This window comes from Artibeus jamaicensis, unplaced genomic scaffold, assembly GCF_021234435.1.
Source record: "Artibeus jamaicensis isolate MK-2021 breed Jamaican fruit bat unplaced genomic scaffold, CSHL_Jam_final contig_519, whole genome shotgun sequence".
Taxonomy (NCBI): domain Eukaryota; kingdom Metazoa; phylum Chordata; class Mammalia; order Chiroptera; family Phyllostomidae; genus Artibeus; species Artibeus jamaicensis.
In genome coordinates, this window is record NW_026521871.1 from 31,441,515 (window position 1) to 31,464,612 (window position 23,098).

The window sequence follows — 23,098 nt, forward strand, 5'->3', positions numbered from 1 at the left end:
TGTCCAGATAAGGCAATGAAATGAGAAAGCCTATAGAGTCTGGCAGAACTACTGTTTCCCACAGTGAATTTATTTACTAGGACATCAACATTTCCAGAGGATTTTGCTGGTATTTTTATACAAGCATCCGATGGGCTGATAAACATCTGTGACATGAAGAAATATTCAAATCTCTCAGGAGCACATCTGCCTGATAAAGTCTAGCCAGCCCCCCAAAATTTTTTATATGTTCCCAGAAGAAGCAGAGCTTCAGATTTCCCTCTCCTACACATGAGTCCCTTTCCAAAGACCCCTAAGAAAGATATCCACTCCCAATTTTGTTTCTAGTTTTTTTTACTTTAAGGAAGTCTATGTGCTTAACAGTGAGAACAACATGGCTATCACACTGAATGAGGTGTTTCAACAGGGACGGGGAACCTCCTCTTCATCTTCACAGCCAGGCGACCTGCTCCTCACAGCCATCTTCAGAAGAGTATAAGCGTAAGAGGAAGTATTCTTGGGGATAGGTGACCAGGATTTGAGTCCAAGATCCGCTGCTTAAGAGCTAATCTTGAGCAAGTCGCTTCACTTCTCCATGTCTCCATTTCTTCATTTTTTAAATGGGGCATTTATAGCTTGTACCTCAGAATCTGATCATCAGGATTGAGTTCATTATCGTAAAGCACTTTACCCACGCCTAGCATGCAGAAAGCACTCTTTAAGTGTTTGTTAAATAGAAAACGTCTTCTTGCAAACACACTATGTAAAAGTAAAAAAGTACGTCCTCTGATTTGAAACTTAGAGTCTTCAGAAGTAGGGGAACACTAATACTTTGCATAGTGTATTAATAAAGCAGTTTGTTTTGTGTATTTTGATTCATATTCTTTATTTAATTCACTTAATTTTCACTTCTAATTGGTTGCTGCTTTGTAAGTTACTATACTCATATCTCCATGTTTCTCACCTCAGACCTGGGAAAGACCAGCAGAGCAAACCTTACCCTGCTCATTTCATTGACAGAAATGAAGAAATCAGGTCCCCAAAGTAAAGCAGCATATGACAACTACAGAGCCTGCACTGTCAGGGTGTGTCCCAAGTAACCTGACTCCAGGTCCAAGGCGCTGGACCTCAAACATCTGCTTCAAACCCTTCAATGAAAGATTTTAAGTCCAGATTGTCATTAAACTCCCCAGAGTCCACTTTCTGTAAAATAAAGACTTGTGAGCAATTTCCCCCCAGGTTAAAATGTAATGTGACCTTAAGACCTAAGTTCCTTTATCCACCAAGTGGGTCTTCAAAGAGCAGTTTTATGTCTAAAACACTATTATTTGGTGCTCCAGAGAATGCAGTCACAAACTTCACTTTCGTGTTTAGAGAACTAAACACTCTCTTTTGAGAGAGAAATTTTACATGCCAGAAACAATAAGAAATTCAGGAAACTTTAAGAATCATTCTTTACACTTATCAAAGAGTTAAAGCAAGTGTTCAAGTCACTTTTCAGTCTTGGGCCTTTTAAGTTGGATATTTTATGGAAATGACTTTTTGATGCACAGAAATAGCATTCACCCAACAACTGAGATCCTCTTTCCAGAACGTGTCAGTGTAGTCGCCCAGCTTCCCTGCGGACACATGTCTACAGCGTCTGCTTAATCTACTCCTTAAGAGTGACTTAAGGATACACATCTATTTTTATTTTCTGCCAACAGAAAATACTTAGAGATGTCATGACTTCAGAGGAAGCCCATAGGCCTTGATTCTGGTTTCAGCTTGACCATTTGCTCTGTGGGAACTTGAGCAAGCCGGTTCACCCTTCAAGGTTTATATGATGACTCCAGAGGGCTTGATGCTGATTTGAGATGTGTATTCTATTGTCCACTATATTGTAATCATTCCCAAGGTATCGGTCCAGTGATTTGCCAAAACATAGTGTGATATCATTGGATTTCTCTGTTCCTCGGTTTCTACATCAACTTCCCTTTAATGCTGCCTCAAAGAGGTACACAGTAATTTAAGGAAAGATAATTTAAGATTATAAATATCTTATTCCCCAACAAACTTTCATCTAAATGCAAGTAAACAAATGCACAAATCTTAAAGAATAGAACATTCTAATGGATTAAGGACAGTATGAGAGGAGAGAGGTTGAGAGTTTGATAGTGCCAGAAAGAATAATCCAAAATAAATTTGTACATTGTGATTATTACAATAAAATACCATACTTCAATATTTTAAATACTTGGGTTAATAAAATTAGATGAAATATAAAAATAGAATATTTACATTTTTATATTCCATTATGTCTTAATTATTAGTATAATATAATAACCCATAAGAAATTAGTATTTTTAGTTAGTTGTAAATAAAGCTCCAGAGCTGTTTATGGAAATCTAGTGGGAAAGTTAAAAGTTTATAAACATTGTACAGCTGTTCATATGTGTGTGTTATATCAACAAAGAGGAAAATGTCTATATATCAAGGACTTACTATCTACATTATGTGTACTATTTCATGAAGGTGTTTATATTGAATTTAAGCTGCTAAAGGGGTTTTGCATTTGAACGTGTAGGACCCATCATGGAGGCAAAAAAATTGAAGCCGCTAAATGAGGTGCGATTAGGTGGGATAACATAGAAAATCAGTTCTTTCTGGAAACAATTCTAATGGGTTTGGGGTAGAGAGAGACTTCTCTCAAAGTATGCTGCTTAAATACTTAGCTCATTAGGACAATCTATTTTTTTAGGATTAATTTGTTCAGTTAAAACAATTACCTTGTACCCACTATAGCAATAATTGATTCATGGAAAAATCATTAAGAGATGCTAAACCCATTGGGTGAAATTGTGTTGGAAAACAGGATTTTAACACAGTCTCAAAGTATCCCCTCACAAATTACTTATAAACACAAAGGGCAAAAAAGTATGGGCAAACATGGTGGACACAACTTAAACAAGTGATCAATATTAATATCAACAATAATAGGATAAACCAACATCAAGTACCTCCTGATGTTGTGCATGAGAGCATTCAACATCACTTACGTGGTAGCCCGCCTCAAAAATCCATGACCTAAATCCAATAATGAGGAAATAAGCATATAAACCAAAACTTGGGGCAGTCTGAAAAGCAACTGGCCTGTGCTCCTCCAAAATAGTAATGTGCTGAGAGACAAGGAGAAACTGAAGAACTAACTGAGATTAAAACAGTCCAAGGAGGCCCTGGCTAGTGTAGCTCAGTGGATTGAGCTCAGGCCTATGAACCAAAAGATTGAGGTTTGATTCCCAGTCAGGGCACATACCTGGGTTGCAGGCTAGTTCCCAGCAGGGGACTCACGAGAGGCAACCATACATTGATATTTCTCTCCTTCTCTCCTTCCCTTCCTCTCTAAAGATAAATAAATAAAATCTTAAAAAAAAAAACCTGCTTAAAAAAAATGTCCAAGGAGATGTGACAGCTAAAGGCAATACATAATCTTGGATTGCAACAAAAATAGTGTTATGAAGGACATTAAGTAGGACAAGAGAGAAAGTTTTAATGTGGACTGAATATTATAATTCTGTTTCGATGTTAAATTTCCTGATTTTGACCATTGTGTTGTAGTCATCTAAGAGAACATCCTTACTATTAAGAACTACACACAATATGTTATGGAGCAAGGGGTCTTAAGACCAGCTATTTATTCTCAAATGTTCAGCATATTATGATTCAGGAAGGGACAGAAATAAGTAGGGGGAGGAAAAAGTGGGGAAAAAGATAGAGAGAGGGAGAGAGAGAGGAAAGGAAGGAGGGAAAGAAGCATGCAATGCTCTTGAAACTTTTTTCTTGAGGCTTATAAGCTCCATCACTCCAGCATTTCATGAGCTTGGCCTCACCAGGGAAATGGAAATAACTAGCCTATTTTTCCTGAGGCATTTCATTCAGGAAGGATGCCTACAATCCACTAAGCAGATCAGGCCTCTCTCCAAAGGCCCTGGGTAGGTCAGGGCACTCTGCCACTCCATACTTCCTGTCACCAGGAAACACAGGAAGAGCAGGTCATGATAGTGAATAAGGGCAAGATGGCCCTCTGCGATTATCTAGTCTCATGTCACATACATGCTTTCTGTTTCTCTTATATCCTTTAAGAAGAAGGTTGCTCCAGATATTGGTTCTAGAAATAACAGATTAAAGAAATAGTTCTTCCTCTAAGAGAACTTGGAACTCTACTATAGACATAGATGGATAAATTGCAGTTCCATGGGGTGAGGAAAATACTATAGGAATCCATACAAGGTGCCAAGGAGCACAGTGGGTGAGCGCATCCCTTCACTTGGGTGAAGTCTTCAGAGCCAGTGTCACCAGAGTTGAAACTTGAAGGGTAAGTAGAAAGTTGCAAGTGGACAAGTGTCCTTCAGGCAGAAGGACAGCATGTGCAAAGACACAGGAGAGGTCTAGACACCCCAAATGGAGCTCATCCGTGGCCTTGGGAGCTAAGGCTTGGAGTGGCGGGAACTTGGGTAAACCTCCTTGGAGTGCCTGTACTATACAAGCTCTTAAGACATAAGTAGTATGGGGACCTTTGGTTTTCTGAAATACCTGAAATGAGAAGGTAGGATAGGAGAGAGGAACTGGGCAGAACTTCTCAAATTTCAACAATAAACCAACTAAGCTCGCCCTGGCTGGTGTAGCTCAGTGGACTGAGCGCGGGCCTGCAAACCACACGATTGCGGTTCGATTCCCAGTCAGGGCACATGCCTGGGTTGCAGGCCGGTTCCCTGCAGGCCAGTTCCCAGCAGGGGACGCACAAAAGGCAACCATACATTGATGTTTCTCTCCCTCTCTCCTTTCCCCCCTTCCCCTCTAAAGATAAATAAATAATAAAATATTTAACAAAAAAAAAAACCAACTAAGCTCCATTGAATTACATTAGCAGTGTTTACATACCAGTCTCCTTCAGGGTTTCTGTTCTCTCTCTGTGGGCACCCCCCTCAACCATAAGAGTAAATCAGCCATCTCTAACATTCTATGATGGCGGCTCTCAAACTTGAACAATGCGTTAGAATCACCCAGAAGACCAGTTAAAACCCAGCCTCCTGGGCCCTAACTCAAGAGTTTCTGATTCAAGAGGTCTGCAGTAAGGTGTGAGAATTTGCATGCCGAGCTGGTCCAGGGGACCACACTTTGAAAACCATTCTTCCATGCACTGAGCATGCAATGGCTCCTTCCCAGACAGATGTCTTCAACAGCATCTCTAGCTCCACATGGAGAAAATCAAGTGTCTATTAACTAAATGGTGAAAGGGAAGAGATGATCAATTTAAAAATGTCTTCTGTGTGACTAAAAGGTAAGCAGAAGCTGCAATATATTTGGATGAAAGGTCCAACGCAAATATGCAAAATTAACACATTTAACATTTTTCTTTCTAATTATACTTTACTATGAAATTCAGAGTTATGTTCATTCTCTCTCCTTCTCTGTCTCTCCCTCTCTCTCTCTTTCTGGCCAATTAGAGTATTTTAAACCCCTTTGATTTGGCTTTCTAAGAAGATATGCAGCCTACCACATCTGGGCAACAGGAAGCTCCAGGAGGCAAACAGTTGAGGGACATAAACAGATTTTTCTTTATACAGCACTTTAAAAACCACACAACATGTCTGACAGTTAAAAGAAACTAAAGGTTAGCCTTAAGCAACTGAATAAACATTAACATTTGCTCTCTGCACCCATTCACAAGTCTTATGACTGCTTGGCTATATATACAACTTTGCTGCAAAATATTCGAGGAAAGTCATGTCAAATATTTTAATGAAAATGTGTCATTAGGCTCCAAAAGAAAAATACAGCAAGATGCAGGGTCTTGGAGCACGCCCCCAGGCAGGGACAAAGTTGACAATAGCCAGAGCTCGGCAGAGCAATAAATGGGTGCTGTGGCCATGAGACTCCCATCAGCTGTGGTTGTCACAAGAGCAGCAACACAGTTCAGCTATACAGTGTTTAAAATTTTGGAACTGAACAAAATCTCAGCAGCTAGGCATTCTTAAAGCATCTTAGACCCTCTTCATATCCTGATTCATCTAGTTTCCTATAACGCCTGGTTTATACATCAGTTACATCATTTGCCATATTGCATTGTCACTGCCTGCTTAATTGCTTATCTGCCTCACAGGGCTGTGGACATGTAGAGGATGGAGACTTGGTCTGAGAAATCATGATATGACTGGCTACATTGCTGCTAACTAATTGATCTTTCCTTTTATGATTTTATATAAATGGTTAATCTGCTCAGTGTTTTCATCCAATGAAAAAAGTATTTACTCAAACTCTTTCAGCTTATGTGTGGCTTAGAAATGCAGTCACCCCAGCATTTCTTGAGCTCTATGTCACCAGATAAATGGTAATAACTACCTTATCTTTCTGAGACATTTCATTCAGGGAAGATGCCTAGAATGCATTAAGCAGATCAGGCCTCTCTCCAAAGGCCCTAGGTGCGTCAGGGCACTCTGCCACTCGGTACTTCCTGTCACCATTAAACACAGGAAGAGCAGGTCATGACAGTGAATAAGGGCAAGATGGCTCTCTGCGATGATCTAGTCTCATGTCACATACATGGTCCTTTGTTTCTTTTATGTCCTTTAAGAAGATGGTGTTTCCAGATGCTGGAGAGAAAGTATAGTGTGGAGCAGTAAAATAGACACAGAATCCGACTCTGAGTTTTCTGGTTCATGTGTCACCCCTGCAACACTCTTGTTATGTGACTTGTTGGAATCTCTTGAACCCTCTAAGCCTCTGCTCTGTCAGCGTCAAGTAGAGGCAATGACACCCTGCCATCACCACTTGGCCGGATGGCATGAGCTAATTGGGGAGGAAGGACTTAGAAAAATCTACAAAACTTGAGAGGTTACCATTACCTTTGCCAAACAATAGTCTATGGAACAAAGTCCCAAAATGTTAGTCCTTCCTCTTTGACACAACCAAGCTTCCGCATTTTTTTATTCCAAGAGAAATGCTTTGCTTGAATCAAAGAGCCGAGATGGCATTTTTGCTTCCTGGAGTCTAGGGAATAACCACAGTATGATGAAAGTGAGATTTGGGGTTATAACAGCCTTTTCACAGCAGTGAGAGAAGACTCCCTAAATCAAAGGTGTAGGATACGTAGCATGACACCAACCTGGTGGCCATCTTGTCACCTGGGTGACACAGCTCTTTGAAACTAGCTGCCTGTGTTCTTTGAGCTGAATCTTTCACTTTTGTCCCCATGACTTCAGCTTGAAATAAAAAAAGTGCCATTAAACTAATTTTTGTATCATTAAAAAATATCTTAACTAGTGTATGATATATTTTTAAGACAAATAGAAAAAAATACCCATTAAAAGCACCAACACAAACCTATCGGGCCCTGAGAAAATTGAAGATATGTCTTTAGAGGTTGTAAATGGCTAACTTTCTGAAGGTCACATAATTGTAAGATAAGTGTGTTTTGCAAAGTTCATTCAGACTTCGCAGATTTGCAATGTGTCACTTATTCCTTCCCTCTGCCTAAAATGATGCACTTCATTCCTTTGGGATCTCCATTCCACAGATCCCAAAACATGTGCATCTGTGCACACGCACCCCCACACACACTCACACCTGGCAGGCTCCTTCCAAAACCCAGCTCAGACGTCACCTCCCTCCTGTTCTTCCTCTGAACCTTGTGCACTTATTTCAGTGAATAATTGGGCTTTTTAAGACTGTGCCTCCATCATTTATGTATGCTCAGCACCTAGAACAGTTCCCTTCTTTGCTCTTTTATTTTTTTCTCCCTCCTTCATTTCCTTCAATTCTTGTCAACAGCAACCTTCTCATGGCACAAACCCAACTCTATGAACCCGTCTGGCTCACACACACCCTACATTTAACCTGCCAGGAAATCCTGCTGGCTCTCCACTAAAGCTGTATATCCAGAAATGGATTCTCTCCCCCCACTTTTACGGCAAACAGCCTGTCTTGAGCCACCATCCCCTCTCTTGCTTGATGATGACTACCGAAACCTCCTTGGCTCTCTCTGCTTCTAACCTTTCTCCCTGAAGTCTAGCCTCAGTACATATCCAGGAAAATCCTTTAAAACCTAAGTCAGCTCTGCTCGGAGCCTTTTAATGAATGCTCGTTTTGCTCACTGTAAAAGAGACAAAGTAGGTTACAAGGCCCTGTGTGCTCTGGGCCACAGTTTTCCCTCTGAAACATCTCTCACTCTCACTCATTACACTCCGATCACCTTGGATGTTCTTCAAATAGCCAGTCACATCCCCTGGTAGGATCATTGCACATGCTCTTTCCTCCGCCTCTAGCACTCTCCGCCATACGCCCCCAAATCTACATAGCTATCAAATCTTTGCTCTGCTGTCACCTCTGTACGTAGGTCCACCCTAGCCATTCTACTTCGAATCTCTGCCCACCCTTGTTCTCCCAGCACACCCACCCACCCCTGACTCTACTCTGCTTTTCCTCTTTTCCCACAGTTCTTATCACCTCCTAACATGCTATATAATACTCATCGTGATTTTTATTAATTAAACATTATTATACCCTCACTTTTAGACAGAATATAAGCTCTATGAGGAATCTTTTATTCTCCATGATCTGTCCCCAGGGCCTGGCACATTCTAGGTGTTCTGCAAATTTTTGTTGCATAAATTCATTTGCTTGGAAAAAATAAATGACTTCCTGTTCTTGAGATAGACTGTTCTATACAAAGATTTAGAGGCACTCTTGGGAAGACTGGTAGCCCCTGGGCCCTTATATTTTGGTAAATGAAGGACTCAATGCCAACTGGGTTTACTTTCACATTTTAATTACAGTTCTATTTTAATTCATTTGTATTAAAAGCATAATAAGAACAAACAGTATACAACTAAACATTTGGCAAGATTGTAGAATGGGTAAATCCAGATCATGGGCATAGAGTCAGAATGGACTTTGCTCCAGATCCCTGAGAAGTCTGAAATTAAGCCAGTCTGTGACTGAAGCCCACATCCAAAGGGGTATGGGAGAGATGAAGACAGAAGGGTGAATGCTCTAAAACTCACAGCCCAAAAATTCACTTAGCTAGTGAGTTGCCCCAACATAAGACACAAGATTAGGTTGGAATGTTTGAGCAAAACAGTCATCTGTACGATCTTTTTTAAAGGAGTCATTGTGTTTTTAGGTTCAGAATATTTCAGGCCAAAATATCAGGGAGATAACATCTATCATTTTACTTCCTAGTGACTCTGTAACTCACCATATTTTCTGTTTGTGCAAAAATATAAACAGGGGTTGGTTACTCTTAGTCAATGTCCAGATAAACACATCCTCAGACCTTTCAAAGCCCAACCCTATGAGTCAGAAACTACCAGACAGAACTATGTGATTGCAGACTACTTTCAGAAGCCTGTGGGTTACACACTCAGGGGCTGAAATAGAAAAGGACCCTGCTGTATTGGGTAGTCCCAGGACCTATTTCTTAGATTTTGAAGATCAATACAAAAGAAACAAAAAGGCAATAGATTTTTCTCCTGTAGAGCCTGTGGAATAATTTTCAGCCAATATTTTTGATACTTTCATCCCACAAAAGTCATCCTTACTGGTCATCACCATCCTTATGTTTGTTCTCTGAATGTAAATGTAGAAATATCAGCCCCAGTTATCTAAAAACTGCATACAAAAATCTAAAACAGATTGATTTCACCTAACTTTTTCTGCATTTCTTTACAAAGTAATCATTTCCTTGAGCTCTAGTAAATTATGTGCATGCTGACATATTTAGGGAGAAGTATTCTGATGTCTATAATTTACTTAAAAATTCATAAAATAATAAGATGGATTAAGGGATGAATAAAGGGATAGATATGAGGAAGACAACCATATTAAAATGTTAATTATGAACCTAAGTGTTGGGTATACATGTATTCTTTGAATTTTTAAATTTTGCTGTGTGTTTGAATTTTTTCATAAAAATGTGAATAATCATTTAACTTACTGGTTGAAATTGTGTATGATAGTCGAATGGAAAGGAAAATAGTATTCAAATTGTATGAATCCTTGTAAACTAGATGGACAAAAACTTTTATTGCTAACTCAAAATGGCCCTCCTTGGCCCAGAGAATGCTCTAAGAGGGGAAGTCATTTTGACCTGAGTTTTATGTCTCTAGTAAGTCTTTGTATTCATTAAATTTTTACTGTTTTATTCTTCTTTTGGCCGTACATGCAAACATTAATCTCCATTTTCAAAATCTCCGGAAGATGTACATCAATGAAATAATTTGTGCAACCTGTGTGAGTCCCCTGAGTCAGTTTCCCTTGTCCACATCGACCATACATTCTGGGTGCAGTCGCAAAGTATTTCCCATATCCCTGCTCAGTGAAAGTTCAGAGAGGGGCAGATCCCTTCTGGCATGGTTCTCATTTAGAGGTTCCTCCTTCTCTGTCTATCTAACATGTTCTTGGGGGGCAGGGGTTCCTCTGCATCTTTCTCCCTGCCTCACTAGTTCTCCATCTCTTTCAGCCTCTGTCTCTTTCTCCTTCGTCTATATCATTTTGTCTCTCTCTCTCCGCCTAGAAGTGAAAAAGTAGCAGTGCATTTGTAAAAATAAAGGGAAACAAACTAGAGTGCCCAATAAGAAATTATCCCTAAGAAATTTCCTCCTACCTGGCAAAGCTTTTTGGGCTGGTCCTTTCAATTTCTCCTTCTTATCTTCATCCCCTAAGAAGCTGTTTGAGCCTAGAGGACTGGAAGGCTCAAGGATGTACATCAGCTTTTGTCCTGGGGGAAGAAAGGAGGGGCAAGAGGAGGAGCAAATACTGTGTCTGTGGTAAGTGACACATTGCTTGTGCTCACACAGTTTATTGCCATTAAATAAAAATGGTCCTTCACTCTGTAAACACTGGTCTTCAAAGTGAAGACAAAAACTAACCAGGGAAAGCATTCTCAAAATAATAGCAATACCACCAGCAACAACAACAATATATAAATTAACTAGCATTTTTCAAATTTAATTAAGCGCTCCTAGAATAAAAATTGAGCCTATTTTAAGAATTTAGTCTCCACCTAAAGTCTCTAGACAATAAACTCATTGAGAGCAGCACTGAGTATCATTCATCTTTGTGTCACTGATATCCCCTGGATATCCCCTAGCAAAGAGTCTTGGACAAATTAGGTCTCAAAACAGTATGTGTAATAAATGTTGGGATGAATACGTACATGGCAGGTGGAAGAATGGATGAATGGATGGATAAATTAATGAACTGAACAATGACAAACACACCCTTCCTTGATAACCTGCCCCAGGCAGGTAAAGCTCAAGTGTCCTCATTCTCCTTGAATGTTCTAAACTAGCTCACAACAACCAGATCAGGATGGAGTCAAAGGAAATACATGGTGTAAGTATATATGCAGGTTTATACATGAGATAAAGTAAGAGTTAAGGTGCTATATGAGGGACCTGACAATAATGTGGCTTACAGAACAATGAAGGTCATTTCCCTCTCACCTAATCAGTCCAAGTTGGGTATTCCAGGTCAACGAGAGGCTTACCTCCATTCATTCAGGGACCCAGGATGAGATTCGACACCTGCCATCTGAAGTTTCTGCAAGTACCACTGGGGTAGCCAGTAAGAAGGGGGAAAGAGCTAAACTTAGAGACTTCCTCCTATAACAGCAAAGCAGAAGTTGCTCACATTCCTTCCACCACATTCCATTGGTCTGAGCTTAGTCACACAGCCATACGTGTTTATTAATTCATTTTGGAGAGAGGGGCAGGGAGGAAGAAAGAGACAGAGAGAAACATGGATTGGTTGTCTCTTGCATGCAAGCCAACTTGGGCACCAGGCTCACAACCCAGGCATGTGCCCTGACCAGGAATGGAACAGGCAACCTTTGGCTTTGCAGACCTGCTTTCAAATAGCTGAGCCACCCTGGCCAGGGTGGTCAGCTACCATTTCCATCACATTGTGTATACAATGTTTCAAAGTCTGAAGAACCATTCCTGGAATGGAATGTTTGTTATGTTTCTGGCCTGAGTGTTCAAGGAAAGGGAGTCACATAAATTTTCCTGAAATAAACCACCATGAGGACAGTATACCACTAACAAAGTTAAATTCAAACTTCTCCATGTTTTTCCAAGGTTGTTAAATTGATCATAAAACCTAAAGAGCTTTCTACATGGAGGAAAACTTCTGAAATAATAGACTACTTCACTCTATCGATAAATTTGTCCCTTCATTATTCATGAAGTGGGTGTAACAGGGCAAAGTTGTGTTCTACTCAGAAACAGTCACTTCGCATATAGCTGAGGCAGTAAGTGGGGATCCAATGTTCTGATTCTCTCGGGGAAATAATCAAGCTATCACATGGAAAATTCTTCAGCAAAAACAGTGAAGCTCAGATACCGAATGCCAACCAGTATTTTCAGTCTTCCGTTCCCTCCTTCTGCTCAGAAAGCCATGTCCTCCCTCCGACTCCCCTGCTCAACAGCATCCCCCCTCCTCTAGTCTCCCTTTCATACCCCAAGGCAGTAGCTTGGACCCCAAGATGCCTTTAGGCTCATAGGGTTGAACTCTAATACTGATCCTAGATAAGTAGTAAGGCCCTTACTTCTTTGGTAACTGCGAAGCATTCACTGCCTTTCTCTACTCTGCACCCTCTCCTTGACCTTCAGGCCATCTGCCCCTCCTCCTTGTGTGCTATTCTCCTACAGGGGAGAAGCTTGCTATCTTAGTTTGGGTTCCCCAAAAAGCAGAACCTGAGATAAAGACTTGGGTGTAGGCAATTTATTTGGACAGGAATTCAGCGAAGCAAGACAGGGAACAAAGGAGGTAAGACCTGAAGGAATAAAAGACAAAAAGTGTGCCTTAATGTGTGTATTAGCTCTGTAGACAACTGGAGTTCTGTCCTGCTGGGGAACCTCTGAGATACTACAAATGACCCTCAGAAACGTCCCAGTGAAAGAAAGCTGGGATCTAGTCAATGAATGCCATTCCTCAGTGATTGAAGGTCGCCCTTTGAGGAGAGGAAGAACTAAATCCTTGACACTTCGAAGCTGCCCTGTGAACTGACTTGGCAATGAAGAAAGCCCTCAGGAGAAGCTGGAAACTCCACAGTGGGAGGCCGTGCAGGAACTGCCCACCTGCTGCAGTTGAGCTCAGGGCTGTGCTGAGCACAGGCAGGCACAGGATCAGCAATGTCTGCTACACTTTCCAACGTCTTCGAAGTGGAATCTTCTCACCTTAACACCTCAGATTCTCCCTCCCACTGATTCTTCTTACCTTGAGGGGACCAAATGCCTCAGATTAGAGCTCACAATTCCTTCCTCTTCGTTCTCACAAACATTTATGCCAAAATCCACTATTGCTCTCACCGTGGAGTTCTGGGCTTGTCTCCTTCCACCATATTCCCCTCACTATATTGCAAGATGCTCAAGGGTAGAAACTCTATCTCCTTTACAAGGAGTGGCAAATAGTAAGAACTCAACAAATAATCACCTCAATAACATACCTAAACTCCAAAAGACCTCTGACTTCTCCCTGTAGTGGTTGTAACATTTCCACTTTACCTCATTCCCCGATGTTTGACCATGAAAGCCATGCTGTTATTTCAAGGGAGAACCGGATCAAGTGTATCTGCAGGGTGGGGTGAAAGTGGGTGGATAGTTGTTCATATGGAAAATAGTATAATAATTAATCAACAATGATACAAGAATAAACTCTGTGTTTCATGTACTCATACCTGTACATCTATGTTTGCCCCTTCCTGTAAGATGAGTTCAGGGGGAAGAATTTCTTCTGTGAAACTGTGGGGGAAATGCTTTTGTTAATTAACAAAAGAACCTGAGAAAATTTGTTCTCTAAAACCATAGACTGTCAGAAACGTGGCTGTTTGAAACCACATTCAGTGAGAATGGAACACCTCATTCTAGCCCGAGGGATCTAAGTCATTTTAACAGGAAGAGTCTCAATTTTCAATCTCAGTGCAGAGCTTCAGACAAGGATCTTGCACATGACATTCCATGTTTATCTTAACTGTGTAGTTCCCGAGAAAACAGGATCCTGAGTTTTCTCATCTCGCTCAGCCCAGGCCTGACGTCTCCTCCTTCATACACGTCCTTGCCTCGCTTTCAGCAAGCACAGTTCTGCTTTGGTGAAATTTTACCAAAACCCCATCCCTTTTTCCAATACTATGGCAAGTCTGTGCCTTCCTTTGTCTGGTGAAGTGCCTCATCATGCCCCTGGTACGTGGTCCCTTTGCTCAGTCAGTTAACCCCACTTTATCGGATGGCAAGTGTGTCCTTGGTGGTCCCTAATCACCTCTAGCTCATTCGTTTGCAGCACAGATTAATTTATCAAGGTGGCTAGCCGCCACCATGAAAAGCACTTAGAGACAGACCCTGAGAAGACTGGACAGGAAAGCTTCAGTCAGGAGCCAAGTCACAACTTTTTAAAAGACCTACGGGTTTTGAGAGAACAGTAGACTTTTGAGGAGGGCGAAGTTGTATGGTAGACCTGGACCACGAGTAGAAGGGGTAAAGGGAGCAACCATGACCTAGTGAGACTGTCATTTCTTTTTTGCCTACCTGGAATGAAAACCACCCACCTTATGGGGAAATTCCATTTCACCCTCAGCTGTGAGGGAAAGAGCGGCAGTGCCCACATCCTGGCAGTTTTAGGAGCTGGCGTGGGACTCAACCTGGCCAGTCAAAAGCTTTCCTCAGATGTTTTTTTCCCAATGTTTCTAGTTATGAAGTTATGAAGGTGAATTTGCCTGATGCCATGGTGTCAGCTTGGTAAAACCGACCTGCCTGATCCCAAGACGCAGAGGAAAGCAGAGATGAAATCCTGCAGACATTCTAGTACCTGCCTGTCCATAGTGAGTGTGTGAGTGTGTGAGTGTGCTCATGTGATCTCAGTGTGAATTTTGGTCACTTGTAACTTAGAGTCATTGCTATAGCACACTTTTATAGCTGAGTGTTATTCCATCTCTACAGGTCCGAGTCTGCTCTACTTTTTGTCAGATGATGAACACCATATAATTCGACATCGTTTCCTATTTGCTTTTGCTACCAGGAATCCTAGAGCCAAACACAACATCCAGCTGCAGCAAATGTTTGTACATTCAGAGGAATTAGCCCTAGAAAGATCATATGAGTCGTCTACTCAAACCTCATTTTCCCAAGAAAACTTGAGGTCCAAGTAGGACACGTAAGCAACGGATAGTCATTTTCTTGGGCAACTGACAATAACCAGTCACTCTCTTATATTTTCTGTTCTTTCATTTGAAAACTGCCTCAGATAAGAGTGTCTCCATTTTCATCTTCACATATGGGAGGGCAGCTGGAGAAATGAGAGGATAATCCCCAGAAAGCAGGGAGAAACAGGGGCAAAGATAATGGGATTTAACGAAGGAATTAATACTGTTCAGATCTTGCAAAAGCCCTAAAGTTTACACAAAATATGGAATTTATAGTGACTTCAGAAGAGCAAAGGATTATTGAGGAACCAGGGATGGGGATTTTTAAGGCTGGTGTGAAAAGACTTGGTGCTAAACTCAGAAATTCCTAAATCATGGTTATAGTTACAGTGCCTTAAAAACTTAAAGACACTTACTTATACTTAATAGAATAAATGAAATGATGCTAGCTACAAAGTTGTAATTCAGTGTATTCAATCAGATCTGCATAAAAGCCAGACTATAGATGAATCTTGAATATAAGCCACCCCTCATATGCCCTTGGTGGGTGAGAGATACCTAGGACTGTCGTCTAGTTCCCCATCCCCATCCCCTATAGACACAGAAACGTAAAGGACCTCCTCATTTTGGCTCAGGGAGGAAGGCATCAAAGATTTTAAAGGATCCTCGCTCCATCCTCACACACAAGCTGGATCCTTGACAAGATGAGGAGGCCCTGTTATCACCAACGAATGCTGGCTGAGTACTCCCAGTGGGGGCGGCACCCCACTGGTCTCTTGGAATGCAAGACTAATCCCTCAAACTATGGGTTTTAGAGAGACAAGATAGCTACACCCATGATGAAAAGCAGACAAGAAGGAATTGAGAAACCAAACATAAACAAAAAAAATACTAACCTTTGTACAGTTAAAGCCTGGTCATTTTGGTCATTTGCATGAGAGCATCATTTTCAGAACTGTATCCAGAATGATCAGTAACTCTGCCGTATCATTTCCACGGGCTGTGGAGAAACTGGTTTAAACCCTTTGTGGATGAAAGAGAATTTGCCTTGTGTCTTTATCTGCTAAAGTTGACTTGGATAGAATTTCTGCAAGGAGAAATGACATTATGTCCTCAAAAAAAAAAAAGCTTGATTTTCATACAATGAATAATTAATTACAACAAGATCAAGAGGTTGTAGCCAGGGGTCAGTGATCTCGAGGCTGGCCATAAATTTAACCTCCAGTAGCAAATACAGTTTACAACTTTAAGTGACAAACACTGCTCTCTGCGATAAACATTCTAACAAATGTAGTTCCTCATACCACAAAGTAATAGTCTCAAAGTTCCTTTCGATGATCTTTCATTAAGTAAACTTTTGGCTATTACAGGAAACTCTGGCTTTCCAGAAAACTCACTTAGCCCAAAATCAACTGTAAGATAAAATACTGTTGTTAAGAAGTCTTCTGTGGAATTCAGATTCCATAAACTTGGCATGGGGTTCGAGTGGTCTGAACAATCATCCTCAAGTGATTCTTGCATCCCACCCTCTGAGTCCATTAAGTTCTCCCACCTCTGCTTCCCTGCACTCCTGAGTCCCTTAATTTGCACGCTGGTTCATGGGAATCTGCAGTAAGATAAGTGATTTACCAACATATATGTGCCATTAGTCTGTCCTGCCTTACCCCGCACCCTGGTAGGAGGAATCAGCCTCCTCCTCCAATCAATCTCAGGAACTAAGTAAAAATCTTTTGTTTCATCACAACTGAGGATTCAGCTGGGTGTTTGCAGGAAGAGGCGACAGAGGCTGTTACTTGGGCTGAGAAGGGAGCCAGAAATGTCCCGAGACCACACCCTTGGGTGGGGTGTAGGGTCTCCCCACAGGACACAGCTTAGGCCCTGAGTGCTCACTGAGTCCCTATAGATGGGGGGTCCAGGGGAGAGGGGAGTTCCTAATGAGAGCAAATCTTCAACACAATACAGCCCTATGCTTCTCAGGTTTGCCAAGAGCCAGATGGGAGAACCAGCTGTTGAGTGTGGCCATCAGAATGGAACCAGGAGGCCACAGGTGGGTGCACAATGGACTCCTAACCCCCTCCTTTCTCCAAGCTGAGGATTCTTATCTGACCTCGTACAGACAAGAAGAGAACACTAATGGAGTCTGAAGTTGAATTTCTTTCCTACCTACCAAAGATCTTTGGAAGAGGCTGTCCCATTGAGAGAAAAAAGTACAGAGAGGAAATTTAGTGTAATCATTGAGAGAAGGGACTCTGGGGCCAGACAGTTCTGGGTTTAAATTCTGACCCTGCCTCTTATTAGCTGTGTGACTTCAGGCCAGTTCCTTAGTCTGTCTGTACCTCAGTTTCCTCATCACACAATGAAAATAATTTAATAGTTCCAATCACATAAGGTCATTGAGAAGTCTGAATAAGTCAACATAGGCAAACATCAGCCATGTGCCTGGCACATAGTAACTGCTACATAGATGTTTCCTATGAGCATTATTCCAAACCTCAAATGCTGTGAACTAAAAGTCACTCCCGACCCATTTGCAGGCACACTGATGACTGTGTACTGAAGAGCAATGTTGCCTATGGCAAAAGGACTTCCCTTCTCACTGTTTCTTTGTTCTTCTGCAGAAAGTTGAGTTCCTAACGTTAAAGCTTGTTTCTACAAAGCTACTGTGGGGCCAGTGTTGGGAGTTGGTGTTGGTAGAAAGATTTGGACCAAGTATGCGGGAATTTGACTTAACTGAGGAGTGAATTAAGAATATAAATATATGTAAAATTCCTCTCTGTATCTAGCTGTTATGATGATTCATGTATTTCACAAATTATTTGTGCAACTGAATTTATTTGTTAACTTTCCATGTTGAGATGATGATGATGATGATAGATAGATAGATAGATAGATAGATAGATAGATAGATAGAATATATATATAGGTGTATATTCCAGGGTATGAATATAAAATTTTAAAAATACAAGTAAACTTAGAGGAAAAAGAATCACCCAGGAATAAGTTCAAGGGTCCCTTTTAAGAAGGTAAGTATACCTTGCTTTGCTCTTTGAAGGTTGTTTTCCCTCCTACTGTGTTTGGAAATGGTGCAAAATGAGCCAGGTGCCTCGGACAGAAAGAAAAGAACTCCCACCCAGGGAGCAGAGATGAAGCCACGGAATGACCACATGACCACTGGCAACTGAGCTCGTCTCTGTGATCTGCATGGGGCAGGCCACGGGCAGGGTTTTCTTAGCAGGTCTTTTTTGAATCCAAAGAATAAAAGCTGAATTTTCAACAAATTTTAGCCTCTGGCCCCAGCTTCTGAACACAAACGCTAGAGATATCTGTCCCTGTGTAAAGCTCATTCAAAAAATGGAATGAATGAGCTGACTGCCCGAGGAAACGAGGAAAGATTCTCTTTCCCCATCTATCTGATCACAGCTTGGGCCAGAACCCAGGCTACTGGGCATGTTTAAAGCCCAGGGACACTGATCCAGCCATGCTCCTGGCCAAGAGGCCTGCTGGGCCTCATTCTCCCTGAGCAGTTTCTTTTATCCTAATCTTGAGAAAGATAGGTCTCTTCGTTAAGACAGAGCCTGAGATTCTGCACTTGCAGGCAGGTGATTTATTTGGAAGGTGCGCCCAGGAAGCAGGAGTAGGGAAGAGGCAGAGAGTGAGACAGGGAGGGAGGAAAGGTGGATAGAAGGCTGTGTTGCTGAGACTGCTGCTGCTGTAAGCCAGGAGTGGGGGAGGACTCATCCTGCTGCCACCCCCGAGAAATGTACCAAATGCCCCTGAGAATTGTCCACCCCAAAGACGGGAGACCGGCACAAGCATCTGCTGGTTTCTGCTCCCCATTAGCTGAGGGTTGCTCCAAGGGCATCAGCTTCAGGTCCATATTCCTGGGAGGCCCAGTGGACCCCCTTCCCATTAGAGAAAGCCCTGGGTTAGGGGGAGGGAAGACACAGGGACACACTGGAGGAGCCAGTCATCAGGATGAGGGCGTTCTGGGCTTCCACAGCTCCCCACCACAGCTGCCTCTGCAGGCAGAGATGGACTCAGGGGTGTGACTTGGGGTGTCAGCAGGGCCCGCTTCAAGACAGTATGAGCTGGCTGCAGCCCCAAACCTGTTCCAAATTTCCAGACCCCCAGTTTCAGGCACATTTCGCAGAGGGACAACTGAGGCTCAGAGTGTTTGAATGGAAAGTGGGAGACAAGGACTGAACCTGAGTCTCCTGCTCCTCACCAGTGCTCTGTCATCCCCCAGTACCCTCTAGACAGGACTACACGGAGATCTTCTTTCTGTTCCTCTCTCATAAAAAGCTTCCCCCTACCCGGCAGCCTGGCACTTCTGCTGGGCACCCTTAGGCTGTTGAGAGCCAGTATACGTATCTGTGATTAAACACTTGAGCTCCAAGTTCCTGGCTTCCCCACTTCCTAGCTTGTTTGACCTTGAGCTAGTTACCTAGTCTTTCAGTGCCTCAGCTGTGAAATGTGATAATCATAGTACCTGAATCATAGCACCAATTAAGGATTAAATAAATTAATATTTGTAAAGCACTTAAGAGGCAACCCTGTTCTTGGAAAGCACTCAAATTCATTCAACAAATACTTATGGAGCATCTACTTTATCTTAGATGCTGTTCTAAGTTCTGAGAATACAACAGCAAATGAACAAAGAATCCTCTCTCATTTCCTAGACCAAGGATTCTCAAACGTGAGTGGCCACCAGAATTACCTTATTAAAACACAGGTTCACAGGCCTTACCTCTAGCAGAGGCGGCAAACAGAAGGTATGCAGGTTGAATGCAGCCCCCTACCTTGTTTTATCCGACCGGCACCTTGTTTCTACCCAGAGGCAGCACTGAGCTCTCACTTAACTGTTAAGGAGTAGTTAGGTTTATACAGTCCTAAAATTACATTCGGCCCTTTGAAGGCAACCGCAAGGCTGATGGGGCCTCCAGTGAAAATGAGTTTGACACCCCTGCTGGGGTTTCTGATTCAGACGGTGTTGGGTGGGGCCAGGTAAGTCACACTCCTAACAAGTTCCCAGGTGAGGTTAATGCTTTGGGTACAAGGACTACTCTTCCAGAATCATTGTCTACAGTGGGGAAAGCAGAGGTAAGTACAAATTATATATATCACATGGCAATTAGTGATATGCAGAAAAACAGAGGGCAAGGGAGGGTGAGGGTTATTATTTCCATAGGCATCAGAGAAGATTTCTCTACTAAGGTAGCATTTGAGGGAAGGCCTGAAGGAAGTCAATGAGTGAGGCAGGTATTCTAGAGGGAGAGAGTCTAAAGCAAAAGACAGCAAGTGCCAAGGCCCTAGGGCAGGAGCACAGCTTGGGACGTCAGGGCTGGGTCAGGCAAGAAGACACCTTGATGTCCGTCATGCCAGGAGCACGGCATGGTGAGTGCAGCCTCGGATGGATTTCAGCTCCTTTTGCCCCCTCAGCTGGGTACTTCCTACAGGGCACAAGCCACCCAACAGATTGTGGTGGCCCTGGGAGGGCTCAAGGAACAGCGAGAAGGTCTAAGTGGCTGGAGCCCAGTGCATAAGGTGAAGGTCATGAGGTAAATGGGGAAAGTTTCATAAGTTATAGTAAAGACTCTGGCTTTTACAGTGGGTGGAATGGGAGCCGTCCAAGGGCTCTGGACAGAGAAGTGACATGAGCCAACTCTAGGCTCACTGTACCTACAAGGGCAGAGGTGGAAGCAGGGCAACCATTTTGGAGGCTGTAAATATTAGCTTTTAGATGTATTACGGCAGGGAGTGGCTTCCAGTAATAAGCCTACAGGTACCCAGCCCTGAGAGACCTATAGGCTTACCGGGCAGCAGTTGTAAGAAAGTCTACTTCATCCTATTTCGGCTAACTACTATGTGTTAATTAACACAAGGACTATTATGCATTTTTCCTATATTATGTTATTTAATTTATCGAGAACTCCATGAGCTAAGTGCTGTCAATACAGATAAAGAAACTGAGACTCAGACGGTATGAAATATCTTTCCCAAATTCGCACACCAAGCTCTCTCAGACCCGAAGAAGGGCTCATACATTCTTGCACTGCCTCCTAGATAATAGCTAAAGTATTCCTGTTAACTAACAAATAACTTTTTAAATGTTAAGTTAGTGCTAATTCAAGGTTAGCCCTATAACAATGTCATTCTTACTCGTTTCCTCTCACGCTCTCTTAGGCCAGAGAGAACTGGAGTTGACCTAGTGAGCTGGACACTGCGTCTGCCCTGGTTAACCTGTAGGAGCTTCATCTGAAAGGTTTTCTGGGGAGGCTGGAAATGAAGTTCACGAACCACTGTACAGAAGCGTCCACATTGCCAGTGCTGCACAACCAACCACCCCGACCCTCAAATGCTTGAAGCAACTATTCCATTTTGCTCACAGTTCTATGGGTCAGGAATTCAGGAAGGACTTGGCCGGCAGTCTTCTCTCTTGGGGTCAGTTGCAGTTAGATACCATCTGGGGCTGTGGTCATTTGAAGGCTCTCCTGAATGTCCACGATGTCTCCCTCCCTCACCTGGCCAACAAGTCCTTCCAGTAGCCAGGAGCTCAGCTGGGCTGTCTGTCAGAGCACCTACACATGTCCCCTCCACTTTGGTGGTCTCATGGTGGTCGGGCCCCCTTCATAGTGGTTGCTTCCCATCACATGAGCATCCCAAAAGAACCAGCCAGGCGGAAGCTGCCTGGCTGGTGTGACACAGCCTCAGAAATCATGTGCCATCGCTTCTGCCACAACTGCTTGTCAAAGCAGCCACAGCCCACCCAGAGGGAGGAGACGCAGACCCCCACCTCTCAGTGAAGGGGCATCAGAGAATGTATAATGTGTTGTAAAACGTCCACAGAGAAGTCATCTGGCAGTGTTCAAAAACATCTGCCTACCTCATGGACTTTTCTGGTGGACGATAAATTGGCACAAGCCCTGCAGAAACCGATTTGAAAACATTTATCAAAATTATAAATGCATGTAGTCTGAGGCTGAGCAATCCCACTTCTCTGAGTTTATCTTACAAATGTGCAAACTCAAATCACTACAAGTCATCTTCAATATTTCAGGAGTGTTGAAGAGGCAGGACCAGAATTTCCACTAAAAATAAAAAGATGGGGGAATTTTCCTCATTTATGGACATCACAAAATCATTAAATATATTACATTACTTGGCTTCCTATGTGCCCAGCACACTACCTGCTTTATATCCATTATTTCTAAACTTTTTACAACTCTCTAAGGTTAATTATTTCTCTTTCTCTGGGGGGTTGGAAAGATGTGACTTGCCCAAGGCAGTACTGGTTAAGTAGGGACACCTAAGAATCCCAATTTAATCCCACAAGACTCTGCATTCTAATCTCCAACTCATAGAAGCATGAGTCAGTCCTTAAAGTTATACGCTTTTATGTGAGAATCTCTAGCCTCTCTCCATTTCCAAACCACCGCACAACATAAGAGACTATTTCAGTACAAGTTGTTGCCTGTTGGAAGAAGTTAACCCATAACAATGATTCCATACGATTCTTTGAAGAAGAAAGACTAGGAGACTGATGTTTGTACGGAACATTTCCTTAGAGATGGAAATTATTCTTAGTGTGCAACTAGAACGAGTGTCAGTTTCATAGCTTCTTATGAATGTCCTAGAAGTGGAATCTAAGCGGTTTCTTATCTTTTCTACCCTGGCCTGCATTGTGCAAGAACAGCTGGATGATTTGAGAAGATTAGAGGTCAAGATGGATCAGTAATGGCCTTTTATTGCCCAAAACAAGGACTAGGCATAGATAATAAGCAAACGTTTTGCCAGGAAATTAGCCAGCATCCTCGCCAAGTCCTGATTCCTCACAAGGTCATTAGAGGAAGCTGGCCCATCCACAGAAGGGGCTGGCGGGTCCCAATACTTCTCTCTCTCTCTCTCTCTCTCTCTCTCACACACACACACACACACACACACACA

At 42.5% G+C, this 23,098-nt stretch overlaps 1 protein-coding gene across 1 annotated transcript in view; it reads right to left on the minus strand.

The window, feature by feature from the left end:
• LOC119048301 (collagen alpha-4(VI) chain-like) overlaps positions 1–16,213 on the minus strand; it is a 112,029-nt gene extending 95,816 nt beyond the window's left edge. Inside the window, exons 1-2 of the mRNA XM_053669551.1 lie at positions 16,051–16,213; positions 13,697–13,760 (exon numbers count right to left, since the gene is read on the minus strand). Of these exons, the coding sequence (XP_053525526.1) occupies positions 13,697–13,704 (8 nt within the window). The 5' untranslated portion in view covers positions 13,705–13,760; positions 16,051–16,213. The remainder of the gene's footprint in view (positions 1–13,696; positions 13,761–16,050) is intronic.
• Between the last annotated feature and the right edge of the window lie 6,885 nt (positions 16,214–23,098).